The sequence below is a fragment of the Mesoplodon mirus genome, assembly GCF_964341445.2.
Source record: "Mesoplodon mirus genome assembly, chromosome: 16".
NCBI lineage: Eukaryota > Metazoa > Chordata > Mammalia > Artiodactyla > Ziphiidae > Mesoplodon > Mesoplodon mirus.
In genome coordinates this window covers 10,278,199-10,304,881 of record NC_138992.1, presented here as the reverse complement: position 1 = coordinate 10,304,881, position 26,683 = coordinate 10,278,199, and the positions used below count along the sequence as shown (strand labels likewise).

General features: G+C 41.8%; 1 protein-coding gene across 5 annotated transcripts in view; it reads right to left on the bottom strand.

Moving 5' to 3' along the window:
* ASAP1 (ArfGAP with SH3 domain, ankyrin repeat and PH domain 1) overlaps positions 1-26,683 on the bottom strand; it is a 353,145-nt gene that overhangs the window by 123,228 nt on the left and 203,234 nt on the right. For all 5 annotated transcript variants that reach the window (XM_082601310.1, XM_082601307.1, XM_082601309.1 and 2 more), the window contains one exon: positions 2,151-2,296. In XM_082601310.1, coding sequence (XP_082457436.1) covers positions 2,151-2,296 — 146 coding nt within the window. The remainder of the gene's footprint in view (positions 1-2,150; positions 2,297-26,683) is intronic.

Sequence of the window (26,683 nt, the reverse complement as noted above, 5' to 3'; positions counted from 1 at the left end):
ATGAAATCTTCCAGCAATTTCTTTTATTTCTTTCTTAGACTTCTGGAAGGAGGAGGCCTGCAGCTTGGGGTATGTTTAGGGAAATGAGACAACCAGAGCACAAGGTGCCAGGCAGTGCAGAGTGGGCTGGGAAAGACAATGGATGCAGCAACAGAATGCTGCGTTCACATCTCCTTACTAACAGCACGCCTGAACAAGTCACAGACATCTCAGTGTGCCTCAGTTTCCACATCCTGATTAAAGGTAAAACCACCATAGGGCTGTTATACATTGTTAAATGAGAAATCCACACAAAGCACATTGCCAGGTTCCTCAGAGCGTTCAATAACTACCAGTTGTTTCTGTAGTTATCAGTTCTGTAGCTATAGTTGTTTCTGTAGTTCCATACAGAGCTAAGCAAACACGACAATGACTGATGCTTGAATGGCCACTGACCTGTGTGGACGGCATGAAATCCGCACACGAATCCCTACACACGGAAGGAACCTACAGGGTAGGGAAGTGTGGAAATGGACTGGCCCAGGAAACGTGGAAGTGATGGCTGTTGACTTAAGCCACATACATTTGGTCTCCTGGAAACTAAAGGTCAGCAAGATATTCCTGAGAAAACGCCCATCTCAGGGGAAACAGAACCTCCTCCCTCACTAGGAGCCGTTTACCAGTTATTACCGAAGTGAACTGTCAGAATCTTCTTTCACCTCTTTTCTTCCCACCATAGTACCTTTGAGCAATGCCACCCGCAAAAAGGCAGGCAGTACCCAGAGGAAGGAGAAATGGGAGGCCTCATCTGAATCGAAGAGATTCACATAATCTAAGATTTACAGAAATATCATGGGTTTGTCAAATAAACCCCGAAGTGTAGGAATACATAGGCCCTAAGTTAAATACCATCCTTTCTCAAATTTCTGAAAAGAAGACATATTTCTATTTTCAGCCTTAATTTTCTTTAAGATTAGTTGTCACTGTGTAAGACTAATTCAGTGGCATAAACTATCAAACAGAATTAAATTGTCAGGGAGACAGACACATACATATATTTATCTAGTGGGATAAGAAAAAAAAGAATATTCTGATTGGTCAAATCACCAGGTTAATTTACTATAGAAAGGTAGTCTTTATTTTCCAGTAGGGTGTATTCACATCTGGAAGATAGCCATTTGTACCACGTAGATTTGTGACACGAGCCTCATGTAAGACCACAGACGTCTATTTGATATGAGTAACTGACTCAGGGTCAAGATATCTTAAGCTTGAGTTCTGGATCTTTAAAGGAGGCAAAGATGCAATGCTGAGATGGGCGAGAGGAAGAGGAGGAAACAGCTCCTCTCTTTCAGGAAGGAGCCAACAAAAGTATGATACACTTTTCCTTTGGCATCTTTCAACCTCCCACTGCTCCTATCTCTTGGGACTTAGGGGAAGAGAGACTTGATTAAATTAACTCACACACAAGTGTGGTAGCTGTGCTACACAGAACGAGCCTTTCTTGACATGAACGCAGTGTGAGGGTGAGGGAGGGTAGTGGGCACAATTTGGGGACACCCAGACAACACTGCCTGCCCAATGGGTCCCCACACCTCCATCTGTGTCTGCTCCTAGGTCAGCAGCTCCAGTGTCTCAGATTTTTCGGGATTCTTCTTGTCATCATCTACTTCTGAAACCACAGATTCCCCAAATCTTAGTATCTTTTTTCTTGGGAGGGTGTTAAAAGGATATGGGGAGTTGGGAGAGGTTAATTATTTGTAAATCAGCGACCAAAATGCATGCTGGTCTTCACACAAGTGAAGGGTGACATGTATGTTTGAAACAAAAAAAATCATCACTCTTTCAACTAATTAAAATGCAAGAGTTACTAAAACTTATCTAAACAAACACAAAAGCAGAACAACGGGAGAATGTGGAAGAGAGTTCAGGTTAACAAGTTTCTCTCAGATTCAAAAAACCTACCTTGCTATCAGCTGGGCCGGAGGTACAAATTCTAGGCATTTCAGTGGCATTTTCCTTAAATGTGACTCTGTACCGAGGACTTATTTTTATTTTTTGCCCTCAGGATCAAGTGTTGGGGAGAAGATTATTATACTGTTCTCTTTATGATCTTACTATACCTTGATCGGGCTGTAATTAAAAATAAAATCTTTTATGAAATGGCTTACCAGATTTTTCAGCAGTGTGGACAGTTCCTTTGTAAGAGTAGAAAACTTGACAAAAGCGGTGCCAAGATCTGGGTTGTCTCGACTTAAAAAATTACTCCCAAACTTATCAAGAACTTGTGCATAGTTTTCTTCATTTTGTACATGATCTGAAAAGAAGAAGAAAAAGGAGTCTGAGCTACTATTTGCCACAATGACAAGTTACTCTGAACATCGATCACTAGAAACTCTCAAAAGGAAAGCAAAGAAACTCCATCAATTCTTTATTGAACATGTCTACAAGGTGGTTGGCAGTGCGCTGAGTGCTCTCACTCACTCTATCAAAGGCGGTTTCCACTTTTTCTATCAGAGCATTGAGTTCATTTATATCCCAACTAATCCACAGACTCACCAAACGCTGAGGGGTCAAATTATCATCACATTTTCAAGCAATTAAGAAACTATGATCGTCAGGAAACAAGGAGAAAATTCTCCTTAGAAAAATCAACCTTGGAATGCAAAAGAAAAATCCATGTGTTCTAACATGTTTTTTTCTCTGCAATTAATCTTAATTTCCTTTAATTTTGTCTAAGACCCAGGTCTGAGGAACAGCATTCATACAATGCTTTTTCACACATCATCTCTTGATGCGAAATGTGCAGGTGTAGATCAGACAGATCTAGAGTTCAAGGTTGGTTTCACTACTACCTTAAGTTTTTTAACTTCCATGGCTATTATCCTAGCTGGCACGTGAAAGGTATCAATACAATATCTGTGAATAAATTTCCCCATTCTGAGCTTTGGTTTTCTGATCTATGAGATGGAGACCAGTATTTACAAGACTGTGGTGCTGATGAGTTGATAAAAAATATACAGAAGTTTCTCAATAGAGTAAATGCGCCATAAGTAATAATAATGCCTTCCTCAAAACACTTTCTCTACTTGGCTTCCAGGATATCACTCTCTTGACTCTTGCCACCTCATGGCTGTTCCTCTCCATCATCGTCTTTGCTGGTTCTTCATCTCCCTGGTCTCAAGTCTTTGGGCCTTTATTCTTCTACACTGATGCTCACTCTCATGGGATCTCACCTAATCTTATGGCTTTAAGTAATTTCTATTAGCTGACAACTCCCAAACTGATATTCCCAGCCCAGATCCAACCCTGAATGCAGACATATAAAGTGCCTGATCAATGTCTCCTAGTGTTCAATCTTAACTTGCTAAAAACAAACGCTGGTATTCTGCCCCAATTCTCTTTTCTCTACAGTGCCTCCGTATCTCAGTGGGTTAATGGCAAATACATTCTTAGAGTTGTTCAGGCTGAAACCCATCAAGTCACACCTGATTTTTCCTTCTCATATCCCAGATGCAATCCACTGGCCTTTACCTTTAAAAATATAACTGAAATCTGACGGCTCACCACCCGCATGACTATCAACCTTATCCAACATCATCTCTTGCCTCTATCACTGCAAACCTTCCTGCAAAAGTTCCTTTGTTGCAGCTCTTGCTCCCCTACAGGCCGTTTCCAGTACAGCACCCAGTATGATCCTGGTAAACTGTGCATCTCATCTCGTGACTCTCGGGGCAGACACTGCTATTCATCATGGCTATCCAGGTTCCCAACCCTTGCAGGCTTATGGGAAGGGATAGTGCACACCCCCACACCCTGAAGTAACAAGGCACTGACCAAGGAAACACGAGTGCAGGTGGTGTGTACCACCTTCACGTGGCAGCATTTCAGATGCCCGTGCTCTGCTCTGCACGGCTCTCTTCCTTTGTGGTGGAGTACAGGGAAGCATGAATTTACACAGAGGCCCACAGTAGGTGTAGGATATTTATTAAGCAAATAAATGAACAAAAAAGTATCTATCAAAATCATACCTTTAAAGGCTTACTTAATTCATACAACAGCTCTTTCTTTTCAAAGCCTCCCCTTAGTTGGCAATAATCTTTCTTTGCCCATAATTCTCTGTACCTCTACTGCAGTATTTTCCACTACATCATACATTTGTGTAAGTACAGCTCTCTCCCTGCCACCGGACCACGAGAGGCAGGGGTTCCCTCTGGCTCACCTCTGCATCCCCACACAGCAAACACCACTGCATGTGTTTCAGTGAGCTCGGCTTATGAAGCTAGCTTTACTGAGCTGTTGACTTGGATTCGTCGATTTCCCTTTCAGGAATTTAAGAAGCATTCACTTCTTAAGTCCCCTAGGTTGTTCAGTAACTGAACAACAAATAATTTAAAAATATTTCACTCTCAGACACACCCTCAATAACTGCATGGGAGCAACAGTATGAGCCTGGACTGGGGAACGTCCCAGGAAGAAGTCGAAATACGATGAAGGGAACAAGTGTCACAGCATCCAATGAAATGAAATGAAATGAGGCCCTAGCAACCTTCTAATCATTGCCACATTAAAAATGCATGATGCCTACAGTGGATGTCGGCATTTCAGGCTGAGATATTAAAAAAGATAAAATGCAGCTCCAGTTACTGCCCAGGTTCACGCTGAGAAGCGGCTCAGAGAAGCACAAAAGAAAGGCCACATCAGCTGCACAGGCAGGATGCATACCTCTGATGTCCCTCATAAGCTGGACCCACCCTGATACCTTCTGTCTGAGGCCAAAGGGCCTCACCTTGCCCCGGAGAACCCCACTCCACCTGCCACCCTTTCCTGCTTCTGGAGGCCAGCAAAAAAGGGGTTCAGCTGCCTGTTCATTTCAACTGCTTTCGAGGGAAGGGTCTCGGAGGTAAAACCTAAGTGGTAGGCTTTGTGTTTTTTTGCTTGAAATTATAAAATATTTCAAATGATGTATCAAAATCTTTAGTTAATAAAACACCCATGTACCCACTGGCCAGTTAAGAAATAAAATACTGCAGAGCGTGTCCTCTCTCTCCCACCTGCTACCCAATCCCAGTCTCTTCCCTCCTTCCCCAGACACAACCACTATCCTCAATTTGGATTTCCATGTAGGGTTAGAAAGTACTATGAGAAGCTCTCCTTTTATGAGGGACGACAGATTCATCAAAAAATAAGATGTACTTGGCCAAGGCAGGGAGAGAGGCCACAGGAAGTTGGCTGAGAACCTTCTCTGACCCAAATGCTTTTCACAATATCATATTTAACCTTCACCAGAACTCTGCAAGGGAAGAAGTATGCTTGTGGGGCAGATGAAACCTAAAATGTGGTGAGAGAGAGGCAGAAGGTGAGACTGGATACGTACAGGCTAGATCATGGGTGCTGTATAAAACATTTTGCCAATTCCACAACCGAAGAACCATATGTACACACGTAAGAGTGTATGTGTATATGTATTAATCATGTTTATATACACACACATGTATAAAATTTCCTAGTGTAGTCGCCTGTTTTAAAATATAGCAGCTAATTTAGTGAGCTGTATCTTGGAATACTACTACTAATTCTCTTGAGGGTAGAAATGATGGGAGTTAAACATCAGGTGTTCGTGCCCGGCATGTGGCACGTGCGCCTAAAAGATCAGCTGATATTACCTCTATACCCATGATTAGTTATAATATAGAGGTGCGTTTAATATCAAACAACATAGGGGCGTACGTCTCATGTTTTAAGTCTTTTCTTACATACCGCGTTATAAAGCTAACAGTGACAATTCACCCGACAGATTATATAACTACACGCATCCCCTTTGTACAAAATTAAGGGTTTACCAAGCAGGTCTTCAAAGGCACGGAGGGCAAGGAGACAGGCCCCTGGTGGAGGCGGAGGCAGAAGGGAGGGACAGATTACAGAGCAGAGTGAGCAACGTGAAGGGAATGTCAGTTCAGGGCGTTGGGGAGGAGGCGGAGATAAAGGGCTCTGGCTGGGGGCGCACCGCACAGGCATGGGAGAAAATGGCCTCGTCGTTTTAAGATGCTTGCTATGCCCAAGTGCTAGGTGACTTCGGGGAGCTGGTAAAGTAGGGGCTGGGGAAGCTAGCGAAGACAGAGATGGAATAAAAGGAAAGAAAAAAATAGGGTGAGAGAGAAATCTGACCCATCCACAATGGAGACCCACGCTCTTCCAATATTTGCAGGGAATTTCTGGCATTCAGGGTACTGTTGCAAAGTGTAAGGCAGTCAGAGCGAGGTGACTCCTTTCAGTTCTGATAAAAGGACAAAATAATATAGTTTTACCAACTGAACCAGAAAGAGCCACTTAGTCAGGATTTCAACTGCTGGCATTTCTTCAGAGACCTGACTGACAGGTACTGATCACCTCATATGTTCTACACAGCCTGAAAGGGCCTTTACATACATCCCAACATTTAACCGCCACAGCAATACCTAGGTAGTGATTTCTTATTCCAGTAATAATAGTGATAATAGCTAGTTTGTTGAGCATTCAGTATATGCTGGTTACTGCGTGAAACACTTTACATACATTACCTCAATCACACTTATTAATAAGTCTACGAGAAACAAAATAATCTCAAATAAGCAACGTAACTTTACAACTTAAGGTACTAGAAAACTAAGCCCAAAGTTAGCAGAAGGAAGGATATAACAAAACTCAGAGCAGAAAATAAATTGATACCAGAAAAACAAAAGAAAAAAAAATGTTACTAAGATTTATTTTTTGAAAAGGTAAACAAAATTGATAAATATGGGCTTCCCTGGTGGTGCAGTGGTTGAGAGTCCGCCTGCCGATGCAGGGGACACGGGTTCGTGCCCTGGTCCAGGAAGATCCCACATGCCGTGGAGCAGCTAGGCCCGTGAGCCATGGCGGCTGAGCCTGAATGTCCTGAGCCTGTGCTCCGTAATGGGAGAGGCCACAACAGTAAGAGGCCCGTGTACCGCAAAAAAAAAAAAAAAAAATTGATAAATCTTTAGCTATATTATTAATAGATTATGACCTATTAACTGATAAAAGGAACTCATACAACTCAATAGCAAAAGCCCCCCAAATAACCCAATTAAAAAATGGGCAAAGAATCTGAATAGACTTTCTCTGAAGAAGACATACAAATAGCCATCAGGTACATTAAAAGGTTTTCAACATCACTGATCATTAGGGAAATGCAAATCAGAATCAGAATGAGATATCACTTCACATCTGTTAGTATGTCTATTAACAAGAAAGACAAGAGACAACCAGTTATCTGTTCCCATAACTGCAGCTTAGCAGCAGGAGAATCACCCAGATAGGCCTAGTCGATGTATATAACCATGGAGATAAAAAAATAAATGTTTTAAGCTGCTGTGTTTTGGGGTAGTTTGCTATTCAGTCATGAATAACAGAAACAATCATCTACATTGCTTTCCCTTCATCCCTTTATTTCTTTGTATTTGTTAATTTCTCAAATAATCATCGAAGCTTGTCGTCAAAATAAATTTAATTCACTTGAAATCTTGAAGAAAAAAAAGAAGTCCACAAGTTAAGTACTGTTATCACACTTATTGTGTAGATACAAAAAATGTGCCCAAGGCCATACAGCTCATAAATAAGGGAATTTAAATTAGGGCTTTTTAATCTCCTAGCTGAGTGAGGGCTTTCCCTCATATCTTAAAGTGAGACAGACTCAGATTCCAATTCCAGGTCTATCACTTATACTTTGGAATTGCACTGATCCAGCAACTTCACTTTTTTCTAAACCTCATTCCCATGCTGTAAAATGGAGATAATAATGGTATTGACCTCACAGAGGTACTGCAGTGATTAAGTAAGATACTGAATGGTACATGATAGACTCAATAAATTTCTACGATGACAAGGACAATAACGATGGTGGACCAGCACGCTGGCCATCCTGGGCCAGGCGGCAGGGGCTTCCAACAGTACTCTGAAATCCATGCGCCCACTCAGAGTTCACATTCCTAGCGGCTGGCAATAACAAGTGCCTTGGGAATACAGTAAAGTTCAATACTCTTTAAAAATACCTTGTATATTTCCCAATGGGGCCCTCCTCAGAATTTTCAGAAGCACAGCAATGATTAAACAGGCCTTTCTCTGAGGGGGGTTTGCCTGACTGTCACCCTGTTAGACTCTACCAAACTGGGAAACTTTCATAAACACTCCCCAACTGGCCCGCCAACCCCACCTTTGACTCTCTGACACTGTCGTTTATTAAGAACCAACTGTGTAGTGAGATCCACCACAGAGAGTACCTTAAAATGCAAGACAGTTGTTTTACAGATAAGAAAAGGGAAACACAATGGAGAAGCCAGGTTAGGACCCAACTTCATTTGGTTCCAAACCCATCCTTTTCCACTGACAGACTCGGGAAAGACAATCCCGGATGTCGCAATGTGTGCCTATTTGGAATCTACTACATGAAAGGCTTAATGATAAATAACAAGAAAGCAAGGGGAATCAGACCTCCTGGCCCATAAGGATGACAATGATACAATTATCATAACAATACTTGTTAACAGTTATTAACTGCAATAATAACAATTCATTGTAGCTAAATTTTCTGGTGACTTAATGTGCCAGGAACTGTGTCAGGTATTTTTCCTGAGAATTCAATGCTCGCAAGAACATGCTAACATCACGCCGTTTTTATATATGCAGAAACTGATTTAGGGAGGTTAAACAAGTCGCCTCAGGTCACACAGCTAAGAAGAGCTGAGGACACTTGCTGACTGCAGAGCCTGTGCCTTCCCCCCTACCCCCCGGGTCACGCCGCACAGCTTATGGGATTTTAGTTCCCAGACCAGGGATGGAACCCGGGCCCTGGCAATGAGAGCGCTGAGTCCTAATCGCTGGACCGCCAGGGAATTCCCCAAAGCCTATGCTATCAACCAATAGGCTTGGCTAAGTGTTGGAGCCCCTAGATGTCTTCTAATTTGAGCCAGATGTCAAGTGATGGAGGGACCTGAAGATCTGGGTCTTAGTTCCAGCCTCTACCATACGACCCCGGTCAGGCGACTAAGGCTCTTAGGGGCTTTAATTTCATCTAGAAAACAGGTCTAAGAATACCCACCCAGCCTACTCCTGGAGGCTGATTACCGAGAGGTAAAGATGTCATAATTACTGTGAAAGCTCTTTGGGGAAAACAGCAGAAGCAGTAACAACAACAGAGAACACGAGAAAACCACAAAGGATTACTTCTGTTTAATGAGCATAAGGCTTGGAAGACACTCGTAATAAATCCCTCCTAAAGAGCAGCCCCAACCGAATGTTCCCGGAGGCATCACCTGGTGGAGGGGCACCGTCCTGGGCGGAACAGGGACCTGGGTCTCAATCTCCCTCTGGCCCTGCCTGGCCATGTGTGACCTTGGAAAAGGCACCTAAATTTTCCGGGCCTCAACTTCATACGTGAACTGTGGTAGATAACATCTAGAAAGTACATACAAGTCCCTAAAAATATCTTCACTTTTACTACTTTCATTCACCCTGAGACCCAGGGTGAAGTTCTGATGTGATGGACATTCAAAGAGAATCCAAACATTATGGTATTGTTTGGAGGGTTCCAAGATATGTAAGACAACTGTGGATCAAATCCCAGATCTCCCATTTACCAGCCACGGATCTAGAGCAATTTCTGTAGTGTCTCTGACTCTGCTTTCTTAACTGCAGTAATACCTACCTGATAGAGTTATTATGTAAAATGGATGAAAAAACCTATAATGTGCCTCACTGTGCATCTGGCTTACACTTCCTGTTTATGAAATGGGAGGTACCATCCCTCACTCCAAAGCAAGTCTCACTTCCTTAGTTTGCTATATTCTCTTTCCTGGGAGCCTAGCTTCTCTTCCAAGATCTTTATGCAAGTTATCTTCCATGCCAAGAATCCAGAGAAGCTTGTGTTTATCAGTTTACCCTCATGATCTTAGAGAAATCTTCAGGACAGCCTGAATACATGTATTATTATACTACAGTTATACAACCTAGCCCAAGTTCCCAGTCCACCAAGCGCCATCACAATTCCAGGTCTAGCCTGCCTCTTTCAAGGTCAAATACAAGCGTGACCTCCCAGGCAAGCTTGTCATTCACTCTCAATCTCTTGCAATGCACGGGTTCCCAGCCTTATGTAATCTGTTGTTATACACCCAGTCCCCCGCGTTGAGCCTGGCACATAGTTAGTGCTCAGTAAAATGCTCACTGCATGTAGTGAATTCTCCTGGAACAAGTCTTCTTTCTTCCTTCAAAAAAGACTCAGCATGGGCCGTGGGACAAGGATGAAAAAACAATGAACTGCAACTGCAATAATAAAGCCATGTAATACATGTCATAAATTATAGTGCTGGCATAGAGGGGCAAGTGATTAATTCTTTTATACTATCCTACACATACTTTGTAGCACAAATCACACTTTCACAAATTTAATTCCATTTGTTTTTAAAATTACAAAAATAATTCATACACTACTACGGAGATGTATAAAGATAAAAAGTATTATTTCTTTCCTTTTCTCCAATCATCTCCTTGAAACAAGCAAAGTTAATCATCTGTAGTGTAAACTTTCACTACGCTTAAAAAATACACAAATAAGGATTTCTCCCCTTTTCTCACTTTTAAAAAAACAAATGTGGGGGCCTCCCTGGTGGCGCAGTGGTTGAGAGTCCGCCTGCCGATGCAGGGGATACGGGTTCGTGCCCCGGTCTGGGAGGATCCCATATTCCCGCGGAGCGGCTGGGCCCGTGAGCCATGGCCGCTGAGCCTGTGCGTCCGGAGCCTGTGCTCCGCAACGGGAGAGGCCACAACAGTGAGAGGCCCACATACAGAAAAAAAAAAAAACAACAACAAATGTGGGGCTTCCCTGGTGGTGCAGTGGTTAAGAATCCGCCTGCCAATGCAGGGGACATGGGTTCAAGCCCTGGTCCAGGAAGATCCCACATGCCGCGGAGCAACTAAACCCTTGCGCCACAACTACTGAGGCTGCACTCTAGAGCCCACGAGCCACAACTACTGAGCCCGCAAGCCACAACTACTGAAGTCCGCGCGCCTAGAGCCCGTGCTCTACAACAAGAGAAGCCACCGCAATGAGAAGCCCGCGCTCTGCAACGAAGAGTAGCCCCTGCTCGCCGCAACTAGAGAAAGCCCGCGTGCAGCAACAAAGACCCAACACAGCCAAAAAACAAACAAATAAATAAATAATTAAAAAACAAATGTGGTATTACATATAAGACTCCATGGCTTGCTTTTTTCCTACTGAATAAAGATAGAGAAATTCAGTACAATTAAATCTAATTATTTTAATTGTGATTATATTCCATAATAAACTCTACCACAATTCATATAACTATCCCTCTATTGAGACACTTCCAATTTTTTGCCACCAAAAACCAGTGCTGCAATAAATATTCTTATACATAAGCTCTTACGTGCTATCACTTTATCTCTGGAAGAATACATTCACAAAAGCAGAACTGTCAAGCGATAGGCTGTACATTTCAAATTTTAATTAATATTGCCATGCTCCTTCCAGAAGAGGTTGGTTGTAGCAAGTCACATCTCCAACAGCAATGCACACATGGAAGGGCGGAGCTCTCTATAAACTCATCAGCACATATATGTCATTCTTCTTCTTTTTTAAAATTTATTTATTTATTTATTTATTTTTGGCTGCATTGGGTCTTCGTTGCTGCACGCGGGCTTTTCTCTAGTTGCAGCGAGTGGGGGCTACTCTTCGTTGCGGTGCGCGTGCTTCTCATTGCGGTGGCTTCTCTTGTTGTGGAGCACAGGCTCTAGAGTGCAGGCTTCAGTAGTTGTGGCTCGTGGGCTTAGCTGCTCTGCGGCATGTGGGATCTTCCCAGAGCAGGGCTCGGACCCATGTCCCCTGCATTGGCAGGCAGATTCTTAACCACTGCGCCAGCAGGGAAGCCCTGTCATTATTCTTTTTAATTCTTGCCATGTGGATGTGAAAAACTTGACTATAGTAAGCCTGAGTAACTTTCTGTAATTTTATTGTCCATTCACATTTCCTTTTCTGCCTGTTTATACACTTAGCCTCGGTTCCCATTGCTTGTCTTTTCCCTATTTGTAAAAAGACTGTCTTGCATACGGGATGGCAATCTTTGTTGCAAGTATTTTCTCCCATTTGTCTTTTTTTTTTTTGGCCGTGCCGCACGGCTTGCAGGATCCTAGTTCCCCGACCAGGGATCGAACCCAGGCCCCTGGCAGTGAGAGCGCAGATTCCCAACCACTGGACCGCCAGGGAAGTCCCTCCCACTTGTCTTTTAACTTTCTGTATGGTGTCCTCTGCCCTACAGAATATTTGAAATTTCACAGAGTCAAATACACCAGTCTACTCAAAAGACTTTTGGGTTTCCTGCCTTGCTTCTACCCGAAACCCTTCTAGTGTTCAGTATTTTTTCTAAACATCGAAATCTTTAATCTAAGGCAATTCATCTGTTCACACGGCAGGAAGAAGGGTTCTAATGTTATATAAAGTATGTCCTAAACCTTCTAGTATTTAGTTCAGTTTTATTTTCTTTTTAATATTTAAATACTCAATCTATCAGCAATGGGTGTATTCACATGGCATGAGGAAGAGTTCTAACTTTATTTCCTTTCTGCTGTATGAAAATACATTGCTTATTTAACATGGCCTGTTGTAGGTACCCATTCAATATCGGATAAATCAATGAACACATGGTAAAACTTGGATGGGGCAGGTTAGGTTTCATAAGAGACGGTAACTGAGCAGCAACCTGAAGAATAAATAGTTGGTTAACAAGTCAACTTCCAGGTAAGAGGTAACGGCCTACCATCAAGGCACCATCAAGTACCCAGGGGTTAAGAAGAGACTAACTTGGGGCCTTGGGTCTCTCCAGAGCTCACCATCTTCAGTCTAGAACCAGGCAGGTGAAGTTTAAATGCACTGCTCTCCATTCCTGTTCATCGTCATACTGGGGCTCAAATGGCTTTTGCCACACCAATCCATAAAGCCAGCAACACCCTGTGACCCTGAAAACAACCAGTTTTAATTTTACAAGACACTGTGTTATCGGGGGATAAGGGCTGGATTTAGAGTCCAGAGTCTGTTTTTTTCTGAGATACAACATCTACTTGATCGTGAGCAGTTATTTCACATCGCTGGGCCTCTGTTTTCCCATTTGTTCCCGCACCCACTCCCTGCACCGGTCTATTGTTAAGATTAAAGGTATCACCCTTGGAGGCAGAAAGCCCTGTGCATATTTTTTTAAATTGCTTTTCTCCATACCACTTTGGTCGATTCACTACTCTGATCTGTCAAGGTCATTTTGAATTTGAATTTGTTCTTTCAAAGTTCTAGCCAAGCTTCTGCAAGAATCTGCCCCAGCCCCTGGGGTGTTATCTGGAAACTCAGCGTGCAGACTCCCATTTCTGCAGCACTGACAAATCCATTAGCTAACAGAACCCCGAGAAAAGATGCCCGCAGACTTCCACGAGGCTATTACTCAGCATTTAAATGGCACGTGACCATCACTCCATTATAGCAGGAGCAGAAATGTTCCCTATCCTGGCTCCATTATTGAGGCTTCCTAACTGCCAGATCAAATACACATCACACTTTGGTTTGTTGATGGCTTCTGAGGTAATTTCAGATCTGGCCCCTAAAAAAGCTAGAAGGGAGACAAGCAATTCCTCTCCTACTCTAGTCTCCCACAGCATGAGTGCCCATCATCCAGTGGAGCCAAGTGTTCTTATAAAAAGATGTACTTTAAAAATATGGCTCCAAAAAAAAAATATGGCTTCACATTTTACTGTTAATTCACAAACTTTCATCAAGCACCCATACTGAGATACAAAGATTACTGAGGTCATTATGTTTGTGGCCTTGGGTGCATCCCTTAGTTGTTCTGAGCTTTAGCTTCTTGGTTAATAAATTACGTGGAATTTAGGGGCTCCAAAAGCCCCTAAAATTGACTGAAAAATTCTGCCTTGCAAGTTTTGTTTTTGCTTTTCATTCAGGAGAAGATCCATTGTTCTCAGATTATAAAGGCACCTATGACCCCAGAAAGTTCAGAATCACAGAGGAAATGTTAGCTGAATCCAAGGACAAAGCTTCTCACCCTGGACGGGTGCAGAGAGTCCAGCGAGTTGAAGGAAGGGCACCAGCACACGTGCACAGACGAGATCAAGGGGGCTGGGCTGGCCTCTGGTTTTGGTCCCTGGGGAAAAGCATTACTTGTTGGGTCCCGCGAACGCCCCTTAGGGTATGTATTGTGCATTTTAGGTTGCGAAAGAATCTTCATCTCATTTTATAACCACTAACTCATACACAGACATGGCAGGGATAATCTTTTCTGTTTCCTAGATAATAAAATGAGGTCCTAAGAAATGAAGGGGCTTGCTAAGAAATGCGCAGCTACTTCTAGCCTGGGCAGAGGTCACATCCCAGCTCTCCTGCCCTGGGGCCACTCCTCACTGTGCACGCAGCACAGAAGCAATACAGCAGGACTGTTCTCTCCATCCCAGAACTCCTGGAAAAGGCATCACTCCAAGGGCAGACAAAGAGGAGGAGGAGGTATGCGGAATTACCCATGTGCTGGGTGCCGCCTGAGTGTGAAGTCTGTGATTGAGAATGCACACACACAAAAAAGAGTTTAAAAGGAAACATGGCCAATTAGTATTTTCTTCTTTTAGCTCATTTGAATTTTTCTACAGCAAACATGTTAATACACATTATACTTCCACACGGGAAAAAAAATCAAAGAGAAAATGCCATTTAAAAAAAATCAGCCCCAGGTGTTCCAAAGTAGCAGCCCCCTGCAAGTCTCCACAGAGAAAAAGTGTATGTTAGATCAATTATCTGAGATGTGGAAGAATACCCTTCTGTTGCCTGTGAATGCAAGCGACAAACGGTCCCTGCAAAGACATCCTCCGACAGCCCCTGAGTGTTCTGTCTTACAGGATTGATTACCAATGAAAAACATTTCAGAATCAAGTGTTGCAACTTGCCTGATTTCCATACCCAAACAGGGTATCAGAAAAATCAGTAAGTAGTTATCTTTCCGGGTTAAAGACTCATCGGCAAAGTCCCTCCAGTCCTGGAAACAGACATGTTAGAATTCTTGTCCACTCCCAAACCACTAATGGAATTCATCTCATGGATGACTGCTTTCTGGAGGTTATCACAGAGCATGGCTGCCATAAGATGGTGTGTAACGTGAAGAACCATGATGGAGCTGCTTCACATGTGATACCCCAGGTGGTCGGAGGAGCGTGTATGAAAAAGGGCGGGTTTAAGCAAACCTGGGGAAAATACCATACACAGAAATAAAACCGAAGACCCTGGCTTTCCTGCAGACTCTGACAGTTTAAGTGAAATATCTTTATACAGGAAAAAACAATCCGAATTTGATGAGCTATAAACCATCCAAGTAGTCAAAATGCAGTTTGCAACAAAGAGGCAGCAAGGTATAGGCAGGCTGCAGAATCTTAACTGCAATGCTCTGTCCAAAGGAGAAAGGTGGTCCTGAAAAGAAACTACAGATAATCATTAACCTGAATCCTTAAACAGTAAATAGGATTAGTGAGAAGGACTGAAAAACACAAATGGGGTTACACATCTGTGCCTTTAATTGATGAGATTTAACTTAGAAGATTTGAAAGAAAAAGAGAGAGAGGGCCCCCATTCCACTCAATGAGCATGTGTCCCTGGAGCAGGAAGACTCATGCCAACGTGCTCTTTACCTGCTCGCAGAGGGCACCTGTCCCTGGGCTAAGGGTGACTGGCTTGAAGATGGTGTGTGTGTGTTTTCAATACCAGGGCTCCTACAGGAATGCCGACACTATGTAAAAACACTGCATGTTATATTTTGAGTGTACTTTACAGGCCATCCAGGGATTTTCAAGGCTTATTTTGACCCCATAGGTTACTTTCCATTCATGCAGACTTTAAAATCTAACCTCAAATAAAGTGTGCCTATAGGTAACTATATTTTACTTTGCAATAAACTGTAAGCTCAAGAGTGCAGAAATCCCTTATTTTTATTACTTTTATTACCTTTTACTTATCCTGTTCATCTTATTACCCACTCACCTCTCTGGCACTTAATAAACTAAATAAATAAATTTATTCAATTTTGACTGAATAAATGACATGCCAATTTTCAACTCCACTAACCTCAGTTGAAGGTATATCTTCAACTCTTCAACTCTTAAGTCACTTGTCATGATCTGTCATCTATTATCTATTTATTTAAGTCCAAATGTCCTAAAACACAGTGACCACCTGTGAGCCAAGAGTGTTGTCAATCCCTTCCAGCTATATGCTCAATATGTGCTTAATAAATGCATTGCTCATGTATAGTTTTTATAATTAAAGGCCTGCAGTTGATAACGTGACAGAGTAACTTGTACCAGGCTAACGCTCCTGTCACTAACATTGATAAACGATGAACAAAATGTAAAAAATTACAACCATTTGAAGCCACCAGAGAGCAAGCAAAGGCGTGAGGAAACAGGCAGGGATATTACCCTTCAAGGAAGAGAATGATTCTGGGGAAGACCATCTTTAACTGGCTTTTCTCCTGCTGGCAGACCTCAGTCCACGCTGGGCAAGGAGAATAGAACTCCAGCAGAAAGAGGCATTTCACTAAGATGTCAGAGGTCAGGATTGCGTTAGCAGCTGGAAATTGAGTGGGGGGATCTTAGAAAGGTGGAAGTCAGAGAAAGGAGAGCCCGCACATCTGTATATACTCTCCCTTCAAACCCTTCGGATGACCCTGAGCTGCATGTGCATGAATGCTATTCCAAGAAGCCCCGTGGAAAACAGCACCTTAGACTGAGCAGGTTTCAGCCACTTCCCAATGCTGAGAAAAGGATGGAATTCAAGTCCTACAAAGTTAGCAGGGCTTGGTAAACACTGTGGGCTGAAGTCCCAGAGCATCATGCCTCAGGAGTGTGGAGCATGGAACAGGACAAAGGGCTATATCCTAGGACTATGAACAAAACTAAAATAAACTCACCCTAAGAAAGCCTTTTACAGGGCCAGGGTGATGGTGACCACCAGCAACTTCACTGTGTACTAAAATAAACACACTTCATAGAAAGATAACAATCCAGTGTCTCTACAACATGTAATTCACCACGTCTACCATGCAAACAGAAACTACTGGACACGCAAAGAAACAGAAGACATGTAGCCAAAAGTCAAGAGAAACAGAACCACAGACAACCCAGATGTTGGATTTAGTATGTAACAACTTCAAAAATAAACATTACAAATATATTCAAGAATCTACAGGAAAAGTTGGACAAAATGGGTGTAGAGATGAAGAACTTCAGAGGAGATAAAAATGCTACAAAAGGACTAAATGGAATCCAAGAACTAAAAACTACAGTATTGAAATAAAAAATTAATTGGGTGAGACTAATAGCAGACTGAAAAGCAGACTGCAGAAGAAAGAAGCAGTAAACTTGAAGACAGGTATGTAGAAATTATCCAAACTGAAACACAAAGAGTATAAAGACCAAAAATAAACAAATAAGAGTCTTAATGACCTGTGGTGACAATATCTAACACAAATGTTAACTGGAATCTCAGAAAGATAAAAGAATATAAGAATAAATAAATAATCTGAAGAAATACTGGCTAAAATTTTTTCCAGTTTTGATTAATTTTTTTGCAATTAACTGTAATTATAATAATTATCACAGATTACTATGCCCCAGTACCACATTAAATATTTTATATATGTTTCCCAATTTTCACAAAGTAGGCACTACTGCCCATTTTAGGAATGAGAAAACCGAAGCTTGAAGTGGGGTGGAGGGCAAGATGAAACATCTTGCACTTATCTCCATGGTAGTGGATCTAAGATGACAAACTATGTTTGTCCCTAATCTCTCCCCACGATTTCAGAAAGCCTCAAGCTGATGAGGATGAAGGTAACCACCACCACCACCACCATTACTGGGTCTGAATCACACATGTTATGCTTCACAACAGTCCAATGAGGTAGAAACTATCTTTCCATTTTCAGAAATGAAGAACCAATTGCTTGAAGTGTTCTCTGTCCACAGGTTCCCTGCCACCAATCAGGGGCTAAATCAGCATTTGATCCCTAACCTGTCTGAACGAATCCACAATAAATTGATGAGGGTGTACAGCAGGCATGTTCAGCCTAGGTAAGAGAATATATATTTTAAGGGCATTGTTGTTCATGTATAAATCATGCTAATTACAAAGGACATAGTCATAGGAGTGAGCTTGGAGAAATACTTTCTGGGTAGTCCTAAATTCCAGCTCTAGTTTGTATCTGAAGGAATAAAACTGCTCCTTTTCTAACTGGCCCATCTAGCACTTTCATGCTACAGGATTACTGCTTGTTTCACTTGTCTCTCTTCACATGTGAGGTAATCCAGAGCGGTATGCCCACAAGTTCTGCACCCCACTGAATCCTCAGTACCCCATTCTGGGTCAGCACTCACCTCTGACAGTTAATAATCTGGCAATTCTGGCTCAGCAGCTTTGGGATCATAAAGAACTAAGTTTCAAAACTTGTAGCTACTGACGAGCTGTGTAAGTAATTTAAGCCAGGTTTAAACTTAAGCTTACTAGCTGTGTCAGTAATTTAAACCAGGTTCCTTCACCCCTAAATTGGGGATGATAATGTCTTCCATGCAGGACTGTTGAGATGATTAAGTGACAACAGGCACCTGGCATATAGTAGGCACTCAACAAATAGTGGCTATAATTTATTACTTCTATCAAAATTAGACCATTAAGGTACAGAAACATGTTTTTTATAGTCACCTTTAACAGACTATTTTTGCTTTAAAAAACCCCAAACTACTGGTTGTGGAATGAGTGCTCCCAATTTCATTTAAAATGAGTTACTTTCTCATGAAGCATGCTCCCATAAATTGCAAGCAAACATTATAAAATATTTACTCATTTTAAAAGTGAGAACACTCATTCCAGACCAGCAAAACGGAGGAAGTGCATACATATGCACACACACACGCACCCCAGACAGCCTCTGATTTCAAGTCACAGAGTGTTTGAGCCTTGAATACAAAAACTGTCAATTCCCAAAGAGCCTGGAGTTATAAGATTATTCTGGAAAGAGACTTCAATTTTCTAAAGGCAGTTTAAAAAATCCCTCTGGTTTTATCCCCACATAATTTGAGTAGTAATAATACTCTCTCCTGGATAAGTATACCCCCTTTTGGAAAAGCATCCTTCCTTGACCATTCTGAAGGAACCCATCATTTTGATTTGTTTTCACCTCTGAAGAAGTAATGATGGATCCACAAGAATGCAAAATGCCTTGAAGGCCCAAAGTAATTTGTTTAGACTTTGCTCAAATCACTACAACCACCACCAAGAGTATTTACAGTATTTCTATCTAAAGCCTTCTACTTCTGAGGGCTTAGATTTATTTATTTATTTACTTATTTATTTATAACAAGCTCACTTTAATTCAAAAAAATTTTTTAAAAAAGATCAGATTTTCATCCACAAACTTGGAAAACAGCAAAAAGGAGAAAATTTTCTAAACACAGACTATGTTCTCTGTATAGCTCTTGACATTCTTTCCATTAAAGTTCTAATCTATTTTATCTCTATTCATCCTGTTAAGAAAACTTTTCTTCCCACTGAAAACCACAGGATTAAAAATACCATTACAATTAAGACTCTAAACTTAATTACCAACTCTACTTAGAATTCACTTCACACTATACTTTTAAATTTGAAAAAATGTTAACTAAAAAAGTAGCTAAAGTGAAATTACTTGGATGCAAAAACATTCCCTTCCTATCCACTGATGAATTTAGCACTTTACCTTTAAAATCTTAGATTTAATCATATACAATGTGCTATTTCTTAAAATAAATTATCAAAATGAAAATATGGGGTGAACATCACACTTTAATTTTGCTTTAAATAACACAAATGTTCTTGTAAAACCACTCACTACGTAATTCTAACTGAAAATGAAAGGGGAATAAAAGAGAAGGCAGTGAGAAAGCCAAGGGCTTCCTTTCCTGACGTGAAAAGGCTATGGAACCATTTATGACAATCCAGCTGTATTTCAGAAATATCATATACTTGTAATCAAATTACATACCACTGTCATTTTTTTATTCGCTAAAATTAAAGGATTTAAGAATCCAAACTTTCAGACTAACAATGTTACAGAGATTTCTAATGGGCACCATGTGTCACTAATAAGCTAAAATGTATTCCAAATATATCTTGGCATAAATTTTAAGGAAGCCACATAGAGTAATAAATTACATATTTTGATTTGTGCGAAAAAATTTATTTTTTCAATCACAGAAAAAGCCCCAGTAGCAGGAATATCCTGGGTCTTTACTGCCAAGGAAAAGTGTACGTGTGTGTGTGTTTAGATAATAATAGTATATCTGTTCAAAAAGATTAACGAATTCAACTCAACTAAGTCATTTGATAGAAAAACAAATTTGGTACCCCCATGCTTACAATGAACCACATGACTCTTCCATCTTATAGTAGTGTGTGTCGCTTTCTTTTTCAACAGCACTGAGATGCAGTAAGCTCTTTTTTCTCTAGAGACACACACTGACCTACACTGGACCCACCACATGCATACACATGCCCCTGCTCGCAGGGGCAGAAATCCTATGACTGCCAGCCCTACTTCTACTGTTCTGACCTCAGGTCTCACTCAAAGATGGAGAGCAAGATGTCAGCTAGGGCTGCAGTCACCTGAAGGTTTGGGGCTAGCAGATGCTCTTTAGTGGTGGTTTTGGGCGGAAGATCTCTCTCCACAGGGCTGCTTGAGTGTCCTCACAACATGGTGGCTGGCTTCCTCCAAAACAAATGAAGGGGTTAGGGGGGACCTAGGTGGAAGCCATCTCTTTTATGAACTGGCCTTGGAAATCACACGGCATCACTGCTATTACACTCTCTTCATTAGAGGAGAGTTGTAAGTCTGGCATACATTCAAGGCAAAGAGAATTAGGCTCCCTCCTTTGAAAGAAAAAGTCCCAAAGAATTGCAACATACTTTAAAACCTCTACGATGTTCAAGAAACTACTAGCTGTTTTAAACATATATCGGGGGAGAGAGGAGGAAGGAGGGAAGGAACACATGCACCAAGAAAAACTTTCTAAATGACAATATATTTCACAGTTTAATATTGTTAAGACTTCAAAACTTAGAAACAACACAGGAAAACTGAATGGCTTGGAAAATTTCCCCTTGATCCAAGTAGCTCACAGAATTCACTTTTTTTCTGTTTTTTAAAATCTCCTCATACACAGTGGGGACAAGTAAGAGAAAGAGACAAATTCCCAAAGCCATTTCAAACTAAAGGGCTTGAAGGGAGATAATTTGTTTTTCCAATAAAATTTCTCTTATTATACCATTTACTAATTAATACTGATAAAGCTTATGTGCAAAAATAATAAATACATTTTAAGAGTAAGACCTTTCACCATTCTCCACCATCTTTCAAATCATTCTGGCGAGGTGGGTGGTTGGTATTCTCAAACTAGAAATATAGAAATGCTTCTTAAATTTCTAAAGAACATCAGATGGGTTTTGTGTCATAAGCACTGTGAGAAAACAAGAAAGTTATGAAAACACACTGGGAAACAGATACCAGGGTTCAGCCTCTTGTGGCTTCTTTGGATGAGGCCAAAAGCCCTTGGACGGGAATGACCTGGATTCCACTGAGCATGTATCATGGGAAGATCTGCAACATCACTGTTTTACTCATCTTGCTATTTTTTAAGAATTAAATATCACAGTGCTGCCCACACAAGCTGATCAAAAACCTGGGTATACTGTAATCATTGGTGACTGCAGAAACCCTATCAGGCGCCAGCAGTCGCTGAGATCTGAGGTTATCCCCACACTTCCAGGTCACAGGAATGATACCTGCTATTGTGGCCCCTATCTGGGAACCACAAAGTCATCCCATGGATTACACTGCTGGGAGGGTACATGTGATGGATTCATTCATGAATATTCATGACTAGTGAATATTTAACAGCCATTGACAGAAAGTTTCCTGGGGACCCATCCAGCTGATAAGCAGCAATTCATTCCATGCTTGTTGAGCCCTGGCCAAGTGTCAGGTAGAAGCTACACATCCACAGTAGCCACAAACAGCAAAGCTGGAGTCTGCTAGGCTCTCCTTCCCTTCCTTGCTAGCTGTGGCACCCTGGACAACACAGTCTGGTTCTTTATGCTTCAGCTTCATCATCTATAAATTGGAGATAATGGTAGACTTACCTCAAAGGCTTGATGGGCTTAACTTAGTACAGCAGGAACACCCAATGAATGTCATGTCCTCCAGAGACATTCCCCTTAGTACCCTCCTCAAACTACTTCAGATTTCTTCTTCGTACCCAGGAAGCTTTCCTTCATAGTACTTGCCAGTTTCTAACTATAGCTACTTTCCAGCTTGATGATCTGATTAACAGCTCTCTCTCCCCAGGACTGTAAAATTATCATAAAGGCAGAGATTCTGTCTGATTTGTCTAATATACCCAACACCCAGAACAGTAGCATGTAATAGATGCTCAATAAATATTTGCTAAGCTAATAAACTAGGGTGGCAAATTCCCAAAATAATATAAAGATGAACTGGCCCTCATCAAGGAGTTCCCAGGCCACTGATGCAGTCCTCAACTCTAGCTGAATTTAGAGTCACCTGGGGAGTAATACTCTTGTAATCCCACTACTGGACCCTACTCTGGAGCTACTCTTGGAGTGTGAGGGCTCGGGGAATCCCTGTTTTTGTATTCTAAGAGCTCTTCAGGAGATTTTATTTTATTACTTTATTTTATTTTTAGGTTGCATGGCACAGGTTGTGGGATCTTAGTTCCCCGACCAGGGACTGAACCTGCACCCTTGGCAGTGAAAGTGTGGAGTCTAACCACTGGACCGCCAGGGAATTCCCTCTTCAGCTGATTTTAATGAAAAGCCAGGATTGAGACTCACTGGTCTAATGCAAGAGAGACAGGCTAACAATTACAATACAACGGGATGTGTGCTCTACAGCCACAGAACTTCCTGTGATGGTGGAGATACCCTGCGTCTGCACCCCCCAATGTTGTAGCCACAGTCACACATGACTACTGAGGACTCAAAATGTGGCTACTGAGATGGAGGGCCCGAACTTTAAATTTTATTTGAATTAATTTAAATTTAAAAAGCCATGTGTGACTGGCTAGTGCAGACCTAGGGCAAAGTACACACAACAACCCTGAATCCAGGTTTCAAAGGGGAAACCTTTGGGGGGGGGTTCAAAGCCCAGTCAGCTGCGGCCCCCCCAACCACAGGAGAGTATCATCTGGGAGAGGAAATGGCAGCCAAACCCTGCACTCACCCCTTCAACTCTCCACCTTACATACACACAGGGACAACCTCTCCCCACTGCCACGTCCAGGACAGCTGGGACCAAGGCAATGCTTTAAAGAAGCACGTCCCCAGGTACAGGAGCCTTTGTGTGAGCTGCTAAATGATGTGGACATGGAGGCCAAGGGAAGAAATGTGTCTTGAGTAAGGACACTTGGAAAAGAAAGTCGCATGGAGCCCCGAGCAGAGTAAATACGGCAGCACCTCACAGCTGTAAATCAGAAGTCTCCCTTTGTGACTCACAGGCAGAAACCATAACATTATGGAGAACTGACATTTATTCCTTAGGCAGATAATGGCTCATTAAGCTCTTTCTAAAATCAGACTGGTCCAACAGTATTTGTAGAAAGACTGAATTAATATAGAGAAAGCACCCATGCTATTGACCTACCTGCCATTTTTTCTCATCTACTATACTATGTGTTAAGCATGTACTACGTGGCAGGCAGTGTGTCGGGGGCCTTAAATATTCCCTCATTTTGTCCATACAATACTCTGTAAATTAGATATTATATTCTCATTTTATGGTGAGGCAATTTAAGACTCATGGAAGTCATTATTTATTTGTTTGTTTATTTATTTATTTATTTTGGCTGCTCCAGGAGTTAGTTGCAGCACGCGGGATCTTCGTTGTGTGCAGCATGAGGACTTCTTCCTCGACCAGGGATCGAACCTGGGCCCCCTGCATTGGGAGTGTGGGGTCTTACGCACTGGACCACCAGGGAAGTCCAAGACTCATGGAAATTAAATAATTTACTTTAACAAGTAGTGACAAAGCTAGGATTTAAACTTAGATCTATGCTACGCCTAAGTTTCTTTTTTATAAAGTCTGTCTAGTATTCTATTATATAGATATACTACTGTTTATTTAACAAATCTCCATTTTCTGTTTTACCAAATCACAGTCAATGCTTCAATGAACCTACTTGTACATAAAGCATAACACACACACACATATAGAGAAGTACATAAATCCTAAGTGTAGCATTTGATGAATTATCAAAAAATGGACTTATCTATGTAATACCCTCCAAATTAAGAAACAGAACAATACCAGCACCTCAGAAGCCCCTTGTGCCATCTTCCAGTTATTTATCCCACTCACATCCCCTATTAAGGGCTACCACCTCATGGGAGTTCATTAGAAGGAAGCTAAGGCATAGGTTATAAGCTAGGTGTATAATCTAGGCCAAGACTTAAAGCACCATTTGGTCACTACATAACCAGACAAATATCATTTATCTACCTTAATTAGAAGTTAGTGTTTTATTGGATATAAAGAAATTAGAGACAGGTCTCCAGGAACCAGGGTACAAAATGTGTTAATTAGGATCACAGAGTGCCCTAAGCCTGGGGCTTTAATGAAGACAAGAGACAACTGATTCCCAGCTCTGACAAGATGAGGACCAGGAAATACCCTATGATTTTATCACAAGAGTGAGTATAAATGTAAATAAAATATAAAACATATAAAATATAAATGTATTGCATTTACTGAACTGCCATGAGGTGGTAGAACTTTTACAGATATTAACTACTTAAATCCTTTCAACATCCCTGTAATATCACGATCCCCGTTTTATTTATTTATTTTTATTTTATTTGTTTGTTTGTTTGCAGTACACGGGCCTCTCACTGTTGCGGCCTCTCCTGTTGCGGAGCACAGGCTCTGGACGCGCAGGCTCAGCGGCCATGGCTCATGGGCCCAGCCGCTCCGCGGCATGTGGGATCTTCCCGGACCAGGGCAGGAACCCGTGTCCCCTGCATCGGCAGGTGGACTCTCAACCACTGCACCACCAGGGAAGCCCTTATTTTTTTATTTTTTATTTTTTTGTTTTTTTATTTTTTTTAACATCTTTATTGGAGTATAATTGCTTCACAATGGTGTGTTAGTTTCTGCTTTATAACAAAGTGAATCAGTTATACATATACATATGTCCCCATATCTCTTCCCTCTTGCGTCTCCCTCCCTCCCACCCTCCCTATCCCACCCCTCCAGGCGGTCACAAGGCACCGAGCTGATCTCCCTGTGCTATGCGGCTGCTTCCCACTAGCTATCTACCTTACGTTTGGTAGTGTATATATGTCCATGCCACTCTCTCACTTTGTCACAGCTTACCCTTTCCCCTCCCCATACCCTCAAGTCCATTCTCTAGTAGGTCTGTGTCTTTATTCCCATCTTACCCCTAGGTTCTTCATGACCTTTTTTTTTTTCCTTAGGTTCCATATATATGTGTTAGCATACGGTATTTGTTTTTCTCTTTCTGACTTACTTCACTCTGTATGACAGACTCTAGGTCCATCCACCTCACTACAAATAACTCAATTTCGTTTCTTTTTATGGCTGAGTAATATTCGATCCCCGTTTTAGAGAGAAGATGGAGGTTCAAAAAAGTGAAGTAACCAGCTCAAGGTCACGCTGCTGGTTAGAGGGAGAGAAAGAGTGCAAACCCACAAGCATACAACCTCAGAGCGTGCCCTTTCCATTGCACCCCGCTGCTGCCTTCCCTTCCCAGGTGTTCTGTTACAGACAACTGATCTCTTAGAGACCTGACCTCTGGGAAAGGGAGCTGGTATTGCAATACCAATAACAAAAGATGTGAGTCAGAGATCTTGAAACTCATTTTATGTTTGCAGGCCTCTCCCTCCCTGGGGCGCTGGAACCTACCATTTCTTGTGGTTACCTACTGTTTATCTTAATTTGGTTTATTTCTTCTTACCCACTGACAACATACTTTTCTCTCCAAGATGACAAAGTCTCTGACCAAAGCTAAAACATTTGGTGACACAGGTTACCCGGCCTGCCCTGAGCCAGATGCAAAGACTCGAGTTGGCAGGTCTGCCCAGGTCTCTCCCTTTAGCCTCGTCCCCACGTGTCCCCTAACTTTCACCCCGCACCTGTCACCAATACGGATTTTCAAATGTGTACAGGTACACTTCCGATGGAAAAGATCCTCGTGTGTTTAACTGAGGCCGCTGAATTACAGTCTGACCAACCACACAAAGAGAATTTTACATATCTCCTATGTCACTTGTGGCAAAATTACCTATAACTCTACTTAAGGTTTTCACTGTGTAATAAAACCCACTGCAACTCATGTTTTTCCTTCTTTTTACTTGGGAAGCAGTAACAGGTTTGGACTGACAGAAGAGACAGAAAAAAAGAGAAAAACTGAATTTCTTTGACTTACTTGTTTTTCCATTTGTATCAAGTCTTCCAGAAACTTAGTATCTAACAAATAACAGAAAATACTGCAGACAATATACGTAATTGGTGTTATCTCTGTTGGTAAGTGCTTA